The sequence below is a fragment of the Syzygium oleosum genome, unplaced genomic scaffold (assembly GCF_021117445.2).
Source record: "Syzygium oleosum isolate NSW1041296 unplaced genomic scaffold, Sole_v2.1 Sole_v2.17, whole genome shotgun sequence".
NCBI lineage: Eukaryota > Viridiplantae > Streptophyta > Magnoliopsida > Myrtales > Myrtaceae > Syzygium > Syzygium oleosum.
In genome coordinates, this window is record NW_026607501.1 from 6157948 (window position 1) to 6169130 (window position 11183).

General features: G+C 43.8%; 1 protein-coding gene and 1 long non-coding RNA gene across 2 annotated transcripts; both read right to left on the reverse strand.

Moving 5' to 3' along the window:
- Nucleotides 1-280: 280 nt before the first annotated feature.
- LOC130140240 (uncharacterized) lies at nt 281-2157 on the reverse strand. The gene is made up of 4 exons (XR_008818257.1): nt 1314-2157; nt 713-763; nt 485-547; nt 281-340 (listed from the first exon to the last, which is right to left on the reverse strand). It is a non-coding gene; the product is annotated as an uncharacterized LOC130140240 (long non-coding RNA).
- Nucleotides 2158-5334: 3177 nt separating this feature from the next.
- LOC115691114 (ribulose-phosphate 3-epimerase, chloroplastic-like) lies at nt 5335-10056 on the reverse strand. The gene is made up of 10 exons (XM_030617695.2): nt 9895-10056; nt 8534-8645; nt 8188-8328; nt 7988-8101; nt 7168-7246; nt 6908-7017; nt 6723-6779; nt 6011-6080; nt 5814-5912; nt 5335-5522 (listed from the first exon to the last, which is right to left on the reverse strand). Exons 1-9 carry the CDS (start codon nt 10008-10010, stop codon nt 5863-5865), a joined length of 849 nt encoding a protein of 282 aa, XP_030473555.2. The 5' UTR covers nt 10011-10056; the 3' UTR covers nt 5335-5522; nt 5814-5862.
- Nucleotides 10057-11183: the final 1127 nt, after the last annotated feature.

Genomic DNA, 11183 nt, shown 5'->3' on the forward strand with positions numbered 1-11183 from the left:
CCAGCCACCTAGACAACACAATTTACAAGTTAACATCTAACAAATTCATTCTGGCTACTATTTCTAAGCTTTGAGTTCCACTAAGATGCAACTCTACTGGTACATTGATACAACCACTCAAGACTGTGTATTGTTTGCAGATAAGCCCAACAAATAAACATAGTAGCCCAAATAAGTTGTAGTACATTGCTCGCAAATACATCCTATATTTTGGATTTCTCACAAGAGAAATGATCAGGATATTGAACTTTGGCAATAAAAGGAAGAGTTAAAAAATTGCCTGTTTCTCCCGCGACAAATGAGCACGTTCAACAGCAGGCATTTCTTCCCACCTCAAAACCTAGTGTCACAGAGATGTCACACCAAGGACTTATTAAGTTTTTAGTGCAAATATTAGTGGTACTAAACGTTGGAGTTTGTGTTATTGTCCACAAACTTCCGATGAAATCTTAATGCTAATTAAAGAAACGATAAAAGTATTCACATATTGTGCATAGTGAATCACATCATAAGACTTCAAGCAACATTTCAATGCATGCAGGAGATCCTGGATTATCATGTATGAAACATTTCAGGGACAATGAAAGTAAAATCAAAGAAAGTAGATGGGCAAACTTTGTGATGTAAGCTTTACACCCAAATTTACATATACAAGAGAAACGGAGGGCCCTGATTTTCAGTGTTATAAAATGTACGGATAAAGTTACATGACCTTGTGCTTGTTCTTATTGATCCTCAGCCGCTCATCGATCACGAAACCAAACTGCAAGGGGGAACTCAAGATGAAAAAAAAAAGGCCAGTAATTTAAACATAATTAGATCCACACTTGAATTGACTACAATTAACAAAAATGACGGACGTGAACATAATCAGTTTGCAGAAAATAGACTAATTGATGCACTTAACGAATAGAGCTCAATAATCTCAAAGCAGTGCAACTGAAAAGATCCCTTTTATATTTTTGCAGATGAAATCCAATGAAGAGACAACCTATGATGCTTGCATCTATTTTCTCCCACACAAGTACAAAAATGGTTGTCTGTGGCATTATCCTCAGATTGCACTCAAGAAACATGCGTGATGTTCTTTCGTTCGAGCAGAATCAACAGAGAGTGTAAGAATGAGCACAGGCCACATCTTTCATTTAGCACAGAGTCATAACAAGCACAAACATTATCACCCATTCACCAAACGAACCTCATTATTTGACAAATTAAGCACGACCAATCCGACAATCTGCCCAAACGCCAAAAAAAACAATTCCGTGAAGACGAAACAAACTAACCAAGGAAAAAACATAATAACAGCGAACCTGTTGATGGCGCGGTTCGTCACAGAGAGCCGAGCGAAGACATTTCTTGGGACACAGAGAGAGGGGAGGAGGACGAATCGCCAATGGGGGGCTTCGGAGGTGACGGCATAGGCGGAGGCGGCCGCGTGGTCGGGATTTGAGCCACCGATCTTCACGTTAGGGCAAAAAAGGGAATAAGTTCAAGTCATACAAAACCCTAACCTGAGAATGGGGCTCCGGGAGGCAACGAAGAGGGCGAGTCGGAGCCCGAGATCGCCAAAGGGGCTTCGGGAGGTGACAGCGGAGGCGCGGTTCGTCACAGAGAGCCGAGCGGAGCCGTTTCTTGGGACAGAGAGAGAAGGGCAGAGGACGAATGGCCAATGGGGGGCTTCGGAGGCGACGGCGTAGGCGGAGGCGGCCGCGTGGTCGGGATCTGAGCCACCGATGGGCTCCGGGAGGCGACGGCGCAGGCAACCGGCGAAGGCGGAGGCGCGGTCCACAAAAAGAGCCGTGCTTCGCGAATGAAAGAGAGAGAGAGAGAAAATGGGTTTTCTGGAAGGGGCCGGCGGAGGCAACCGGCGTAGGCGCGGCGGGTTCACGATCAAAGGAGGTGAAGTCGCGGAGGAAGGAAGAGGAGGTCGGGAGCAGGAGAAGTTTGAGCGGAAGGAGGGAGGGAGAGAGAAACCAAGTGAAAAAGTGAATATTTGAGCAGTAAGGCGAGGGTAACGGAGGTTTAACGGAGGATGGGAGAGAGAAGGGAAAGGGTCAGATTTTTTAATAAATCTGATATGTGGGCCCGCTTGCCAGGTGTCACGCGTTCAGTGGAGTTGTGTATTGCTTACGTGGAGTATTCCACTCACGCAATATTTTCTCGGTCGTTCAGAGGAGGGAGGCGCCGGATCCGAGGAAAGCAGATGGAGAAGCGATCTCGGGCCGACACGTGGCGGGCTTATCGGCAATGGTTGGCGTGCCGGGTTGCTGACCTGGAAAATGCTAGCCCCTTTTATCTGTAGAAATTAATTTTATGTGCTATTTATTTATGGACCGTGAAGCGAATTTGATCGCGAGGAAAACTAGGGGTTGATTCCTTGTAATTAGCCCTTCTAGAAGGATTGCCATTTACCCAAACGGGATATTTTCACGGATATTAGGTGCCATCGGTTTTAAGGTGGGTGGCTTTTACCCTGAAACCGAAAATCGTCCTTTAAGGATTGGTTTCTCGGTTTGTGAAACTGTGAATCGCCCATTGATTCCTAGACCCACCTGAGAATCGAACCACCGGTTCGGTTCGATTTTTGAGTGGGTCAATGGAATAGGCCGTCTAGCAAGCGAGGTCGCGACCTGTGAGCTGCAAGAGAGACTGAGAGAGCAAGGGTCTTGCAGAGAGTGTGAGGTGAGAGAGCGAGCTGCAGGCTGAGGTGAGAGGAATTAGAATTTGAGCCGTGGGACTGAGAGGAAAAATAGGGAGAGGCAATTGAGGAGCATGGGGGATGGCGATAGCAATTTGGTGGGTGTTGTGGTCGGAGAGCTTAGACAGCTAAGTGAGGATCCGCTGCTTGAGCTCGACCATGGCGAGGCGAGACGACACCTACAAGGAGGCACCGGTGGCCCACATTGGTCGCCGGCGAGGAGGAGGATCGAGACGTCGGTGGCGCCGGCACTGCCGGCAAGGATTGGGCATGAGACCATGAGGCGCAGGAGGATTTGAGCCCCTGCGATCTCATCCCAGTGGTTCAACCAAAATACGAGAGGAGAATGTTGGATATATTATTAATATAGTCCAAATAATATGTTCACATACAAGCCCAATATGTTTAAAGCATGGTTATTTTGGGCCCATATGGGCTGAAGCCCAATAGCTTACATATAAATTCTAGGATTTATCTACGCTGGAGGTAACACTGTTGAGCGTTCCAAACTTGATGTCTCTTAGTGTAACATTTCAAGCAAAACACTATCTACTCTCTCAAACCCATAACATTCAACAATCTTGAAGTATTAGATTCGTGTTTTGGATTTGAGCAAGAAAGGTGTCTACTTGAAGATCTCGTCGAGACGAACTCACAGGTATTATTTATTTTCGATTTCGACGGTGGGATCGGCCGAAATCTTTGATTCAAGAACCCAGAAATTATAGCCAATTTCAGAGGGTGAAACCACTTGGGTCTTGTTCTATTCGTCGATACGAGCGTTTTGAGTAATCACTCACATTGAACGGAGGTCGGACGGCTGAGATACGACAACCGGAAGTCCGGCGATTTTTCGGCTTCCAACGAATTTCCGGCGACTTCTCGGCTTCCAGCAACAAGAGCAATCCAGGTTTTTTGGCACTCCGGATTGTTTTTGGGGTCTGTTTTGGCAAACTCCACCTCTACAGAGCGGTTTGACCAAGGTTAGGAGCTTTATTCGACTTTGTGAGCTCCGAGGACTCCAAGGTGCACTCTTTCTACGTCTTTGCTCTGATTAAAATGGTAAAACATAGTTCCTATGATATTATCAAGCTACAATCATTTGATGTCACTGAATTTCATGATTGGAAATTGCATGTTCAATTTGGCATGAAAGAACGTGAAATATTCTACACTATACTGAGTGATTTCAGAATGCATTTTTGATTCCAGAATGAGTTTTGGGCAAGAAAAAGAGAAGCTACTTTTTGTAACTTCTCTCTTCCAGAATGCATTCTCCATATTTTCTCTCTTTTTCTCACTAATTTTTTTTTTCAGAAAATGCATAAAAATTGAAAAATTCCAGAAAAATTCATAAAAATCTCCCGAAAATAAAAAAAAGTCAGATTTCGGGAAAATATGAAATTTGGTGAATTTTTTTCAAAAAAATCAAAAAATCAAAAATTTCAAAATTTCACAGAATGGCTTAGAATACCTTTGGACATCCACTTTGAGTGAAATTTAATTTTTTGAGGTAAAAAATCAAAAAATAAAAAATTTCAAAACTTCACAAAATGGCAGAATACCTTTGGCAAGACCCACTTTGAGTGAAATTTAATTTTTGAGGTGCCCAAAAAATCAAAAATCAAAATTTCAAAACTTCACAAAATGGCTTAGAATACCTTTGAGCACCCACTTTGAGTGAAATTTATTTTTCTTGAGGTGCCCAAAAAAATCAAAAAATCAAAAATTTCAAAACTTCACAAAATGGCTTAGAATACCTTTGGGCACCAACTTTGAGTGAAATTTATTTTTTTTGAGGTGCCTAAAAAATAAAAAATAAAAATAGATTTCTGTTCCAGAAATCAATTTCTGGGGCAGAATTAATCATGTTTTATCAAACAGATTTCTCCTCAAAAAATCAATTTCTGGCAAGAATTTGATTTTTGGAGCAGAATGGTTACCATTTGCGCCCTAAATGTCCGTTGAAGTAGCGCTTCCCGCGCCGTAACCGACAGCTCCGAGAGCGCTGTGGCAGCGCCTCTTTGCCCTGCTCCGGAGCCGCTGCGGTGCCCCGAGGAGCTTCGCCCAGATCCATGCCCAGGTCGTCGTCAGCGGCTGCGACGGCAGCGGCTTTGTCCTCGCCCATCTGCTCGCCCGCTACATTGACTAAGGCCTCCTCGCGGACGCCTCAAGGGCCTTCGAGGGCGCCCGGAACCCAAGCACCTCCGCGTGGAACCAAATGCTTGATTAATGGATTATGCATCTCTCTCTTTCTCGTGCGCGCATCGACACACAAATACTTGACCTCTAAAGAACAGATGGAAGGGTGGTAGAACGTAAAAACAATTTTAGCAAATTGGGCAACAGAACCCCGGGGGCCAAGATTTTGTTTTATGCTTTCTTTTGTTGCAAGTTGGTTCCTGTTGGCTGAGAAAGGATTGTTTTGACATTACAAGCACAATGACAAAGTCTAGAGGCAAAATAGGGTATGCAAATTTTTGCACGTTGGCACCTGGAAAAGTTTAGCGAACAGAAGTAGCAAGCATTCATATGTTGAAACCAGAACTTGCTGCCTACATGAGGTTTTCGAAAGGCCACCATGCAATGCATCAGTTGAAATGGACGCCAAAAAAGGGAAATGCTTAGATGAGTTTTACTTTGAATGATGATCTTTATTATTCAACTCGTAACATAATGTACACTCCCTGTCATAACGTTATTTTCAGGGTGGATGATCCGCGAGTCTTGTAAGATTAACAGCACCCGAGAGAATTGACCAGGACGTAATAGCATCTTCGACGTCATGAGCTTGCAATATTCTGCTGCCTTGGCAATCTTTCTGCGGATGAAAAGAAGTGATATGAACGCATCAAAGAGAGAGTTCATTCAAAAACTTAGAGAACCAATGCTGAGCACAGACAAGAAATTCACAATGAATTATCATTATTGGCCATATTAACACTGAGTCAAGATACCTTACCAAAAAAAAAAAAACACCAAGTCAAGATATCATGTCGGTGATTCTGACTACTAATAATTTATTATGTCTTTTACCAAAAATCATAATCCAGACCAACTAAACTAGTTAAAATACCGAAAGGAATTCCGATGGAGTGAAAAGCTGACATACATGATGTGAAGAATTCAGTATCAAAAATTAAACTGGAAGACTTGAGAGCTTAGACAGCAACTGGTTCAGGCCTCTTGCTGGTTTTGATTCCTCTGATAGCTGTAAAACATTCAAAACATACCCAAGGGGAGGGTCAAACCAAATTATAGCGAATGGATTTTCCCTTCTTGAGCCTAAAAGGTTTTAGGTGGCCCTACCTTCCGCATAATCTTTAGCACCGAAGACTGCAGAACCAGCAACTAAAGCATTTGCTCCAGCTTCAATGACCTGCATGCATAGAAACAGCTTAAATGGGAATCATGCATGTCATGTGATCTGTCATTTGAGCCTTTATGTGTTAGCAGAAATGAGGTTCTGGTTCACTTTAGCTACAGAAATATTTGCAGCCATGTTTAATCCTAGGGTGCCCGCATCCTTCCCTTCATAGAACAGAATGAATAAAATCCTTCTAATTTGGTAAAATCATTTGAACTTTGTGTCGGTAACTACTGGTAGGTTCAAGCATCAATAGGCATGCCTTGTTACTTTCCCCCTTCCATCATTTTAAATGCTCCAGTGTACCCAAGGATAATATACATTTTAGGGACTCTGCGAGGAAAATGAATGGACATGGAGCATCCAGTATATTTCAACAGCTAGAACACTTAGTTTGGTTCTTCTGGGATGTCTTTGACGTCTTAGTGTACCCAAGCATACTTCCAGAATTTGACGTCTCGTGATTTGCTAAGGAAATATCGCTGGCTATTACACTCAAAAGATCAGAAAACAATCTAAGATGTCCCTTTGTGCCAGCTGGCAACAGTTCAATAAAAATTCAATCCAAGTTCTTCCCCAATATTATAGAATCATCAAGGAGTCAGTCAGACAGATCAAACTACTAGTAGGCACATAACAATTACATAACAGCACCTTATATGCATTGGCTGGGCCGACTCCACCATCTACTTCAATCCATGGGTCGACTCCCTGCCACAAAGGAGAAGACAAAAAAGTTCCATGATATTTTTTATTACTTTCAAGAGAAAAGTTCACTATAACCAAACAGATAACCAAGTAAAGAAGAATGACATAGGACCATGTCCCAAGAACATTACCTTCTCCACACACATCCTTCTCAAGTCTGATGTTTTCTTCACTTGGCTCTCGATAAAGCTTTGTCCACCAAAGCCAGGGTTCACCGACATGATCAACACCAGATCAACCACTATTTGCATAAAGAAAGCTAGTGTCATATTTTCTCTTTCATCAGATAAATTTGCCACCTCTTGGACGAAAAATCCTTGGGTAAAATATTGGGAAAGTTTAAGAAAATAAAAGAAAAATTGCGACGGAAGTGAACAAACAGTAAACTCACCATCAAGGACATATTCTATAGCGGTTAGTGGGGTACCAGGGTTCAGGACAACTCCAGCTTTAGCTCCCAAACTTTTAATCTAGATCATCATCAACCAAAATTCGGTAAAAGACGCATAAATTATATTAAACTGCAAGGCGGGTGATGAACAGAAAATTGGGGGCAGTTATACTACCCATCCAATATTAGGAGTCTCAGGTACGAATAGATTCACCAATATATCAGATAAAGAAGCAAAAATATTCGGATTGTGAAAGATCAACCTCTACCCCAGTTATTATAACTATCGACACAACATGCCAGAAGACCAGTGCACCACATCTGTATCACGGAGGTCGTATTACCGGATTAAAATGAGATGGCAATGTGTGCCTCTGAAGTTAGTGTTTAGGACAGTGAAAGGGCAGCGTGCTGCATACAATCCCAATAGTATTGTAAATAGCAACAGACAAAGGGAACATGTGCAACAGAAGTCCGTCATTATTCCAAGTCCTAGAAAGGGACTTACATTCTCCAGGAAGGTAAAAAAATTGGGTTGCCAGTAGAAGACATGGCATGCACTGTAAAATACTGAGGATCTACATGGTTGAAGTTGTTTATACAACTAAAAAGTTTTATAATTAGCTGTTGCAGTTATTCTTATAAATTATCCTTACAGGCTGAAGCCTCTCTCTTTTTCATGAAAGAATATTTTCCAAGGACTCTGCGGTTGTGGACTGTCTAGATGTACACATTGCTCCATGTAAAGAGTCATTAAAGAACATGAACAACCACCAAGAACAACATGTTCTGCATATATAGAATAAAGAAAGGATCATACTAGGTTGAGTGTGCGATGCAAGTGGATGGTAGCAGTTTGTTCACAATGTACACTGACTATGTCAGCTCCAGCCTTGATGAAATCTGGTACTCGCTGTTCAGGTTCCACAATCATCTGTACACGATTTCCAAGTTATTAAGTATTCAGTTCAGTCGACAACCTTCTGTTATTGAAGAAAATCCACCAAATGAAAAGGTTACCAGATGAACATCCAGAGGAAGATCTGTAACAGGGCGCAGGGCATCAACCACAAGGGGACCAATTGTAATATTGGGAACAAAACGGCCATCCATCACATCGACATGGATCCAGTCACATCCTGCCAACTCCACAGCTTTCACCTGGATCACTATATAATAGTCAAATACCACAACAATGGATCTACATGACAACCCTTAGCAGAAACAATCTGAGAAAAAAGCCAAGTTTGTGACTTGGAATATTGTTAAAGCATGCAAGCTAGAACCATACTAAAGATCCGAGTAATGGGATAGAGACAAATCAAACATTTCATAGCTCTTTGAAAAATAAGTGATAGAATGGAACCTGTTCTCCCAGCTTCGAAAAATTAGCAGATAGAATTGATGGAGATACAATAATATCACTTTTGGAGTATTTGTCAACTCGTGAAGATGCCTTCACCACTGTCTGGATTTTCCTATTTAGACCCATACAAAGGGAAGTAATCATATCAGAAATGGGAGATAAAGAACTGTAGAAGAGCTTAAGGGCAATGTCCATAAAAGTAGTCTGAAAAGTGAAGTCCCAAACAATCTTAACTTCACTCTCAAACGACAAATGAGAAGTAAACAAGGCTAGTAAGAACTATCAGACGAAGCAAGAAAGACACATGCAATGGGCTACTAATAATGACAACTTTTTTTTCGCAATTACTCTGGAAGTGCGAACTGCCCATTAATTGTCGGGAAAGCTATCTTCCACCTTTATGTACAATCTTTCTAAACGACTGACGTCAAAAGTCAACACAAGTTCTACTCTGAAGACTGAATCCAATCTTGACACCTGGTAATTCGAGCTCTCAATGCCCCCAGTACCTTCACATATCACTAGAGTATGATTACGAAGCCAGAGGAAGAGAAAATCGCAGAAAACTTCTGCTATGAGTTATTGGCCAAAGTAACAGCCAATCAATCACTACAAGCATAGATGGACCTTCAGTACTGTATATAATTCAGCTTCGCATATTCCCAAACATGTAGCGCCTGAACTTCAATCCCAGTCATCAACAGAAAATCTCAGCCTAAGCTCCTCACGCTAGCTAATAAGAAATTTCATCACGCGGCAAACCACGTCACGCTCTTTTCACACAGCCGGGAAAAGAAGAAGGAAAGCAAACCGATTCTCTCCACTTTATCCTTAGTTTCCTGGACTACACTCGATCGAATCGCCATAAACAGTTTGTTCCTCGCTTTGTGCCAACCTGAATAAATACATCGAATCACCTACAAGAAAAGATGGACCTCCAGTACTATATATAGTTCAGCTTTGCATAATCACAAACATATAGCGCCCAAACTTCAATCCGAGTCATCAACAGAAAATATCAGCCTAAAATCCTCAACGCTAGCTACCGCGAACTATCTTCGCGCGGCAAACCACATCACGCTCCTACTACACAGCCGGCTAAAGAAAAAGGAAAGCGAACCGATTCTCTCCACTTCATACTTCGTTTTCCTGGACTATACCCGATCGAATCGCCATCAACAGTTCGTTCCTCGCTAAGTTCCGGACTGAATCGGTACGCAACAACTTCCCTCGGAAGATTACACTCCTTCCGCCCAGATACAATCTCGAATTCCGAACGAAACACCAATCTCTCGAAGAACGCCGTTCCCAAAAAAACTTTCAGCTCCGCAGACAAAAAAAAGCGGCGATGACTTCAATACCTGGCGAAGGGGGCATTGCCCGGCCGGCGGAGAGGAGATCGCCGGAGCTCGAGGCCTCCTCCGAGCCCGCCGATCCGCGGCTGGAGCGTCGAAGAGCAAACCGAAGCGGTCGACATCTCTCCCTGCGTTGCGCGCGGTCTCTCTCCGAATCGCGTTCCTCGGCGGGAGCTTTAACGGTTAGGTAGAGAGAGAAAGTTCGGTGCGGTGTGGTGTGTTGACGATGAAGGACCCTTGCTCCTCCTCCGCCGTTCTATTTCACCAACCGTTCAGAGGAGGGAGACGCCGGATCCGAGGGAAAGGAGAAGGAGAAGCGATCTCGGGGCGACACGTGGCGGGCTTATCGGCAATGGTTGGCGCGCCGGGTTGCTGACCTGGAAAATGCTGGGGCCCCTTTTTATCTGTAAGAATTAATTTTTATGTGCTATTTATTTATGGACCGTGGAGCGAGTTTGATCGCGAGGGAAACTAGGGCCTGATTCTTTGTAGTTAGCCTTTCTAGATGGATTGCCATTTTACCCAAACGGGGTATTTTCGCCGATATCAGGTGCCATCGGTTTCAAGGTGGGTCACTTTTATCTTGGAATCGAAAATCATCCTCTCTGAGGATCGGTTTTCCGGTCTGTGAAACCGTGAATGGCCCATTGATCCCTGGACCCACCCGGGAATCGGACCACTAGTTCGGTCCGGTTTCCAAGCGGGTCAATGGAGCAGGCCGTCTAGCAAGCAAGGTCACGACCTGCGAGTTGCAAGAGAGATCGAGAGAGCAAGAGTCTTGCAGAGAGAGTGTGTGAGGTGAGAGAGCAAGCTGCAAACTGAGACGAGAGGAATTAGAATTTGAGTCGTGGGACCGAAAAGAAATAGAGTGAGAGGCAATTGAGGAGCATGGGGGATGGCGATAGCAATTTGGTGGGTGTCGCGGTCGGAGAGCTTAGACAGCTAAGTGAGGATCCGCTGCTTGAGCTCAACCATGGCGAGGCGAGACGACACCAACAAGGAGGCACCGGTGGCCCACATTGGTCGCCGGCGAGGAGGAGGATCGAGACGTCGGTGGCGCCGGCACTGCCGGCAAGGATTGGGCATGAGGCCATGAGGCGCAGGAGGATTTGAGCCCCTGCGATCTCATCCCGGTGGTTCAACCAAAATGCAAGTCCAATATTGATCGGACATCGTTGGAGGGGATAAGGCATCGATTCGCTGTCCGTGGGATGGAGAGGTTTGATCGGGAGAGGACAATGCAAAGAGAAAGAGAGAGAGAGAGAGAGAAAGAGTGTGTGTGAAGGATTTAAAAA

Coding starts and splice junctions, on each gene's coding strand:
- LOC115691114 (XM_030617695.2), bottom strand. CDS start 10,010: ATGTCGACCGCTTCGGTTTGCTCTTCGACGCTCCAGCCGCGGATCGGC. Junction 6,780..6,907: donor GAAGGATGTGTGTGGAGAAG/GTAATGTTCTTG, acceptor CCTTTGTGGCAG/GGAGTCGACCCATGGATTGA. Junction 6,081..6,722: donor GCCCAGCCAATGCATATAAG/GTGCTGTTATGT, acceptor CTATGCATGCAG/GTCATTGAAGCTGGAGCAAA.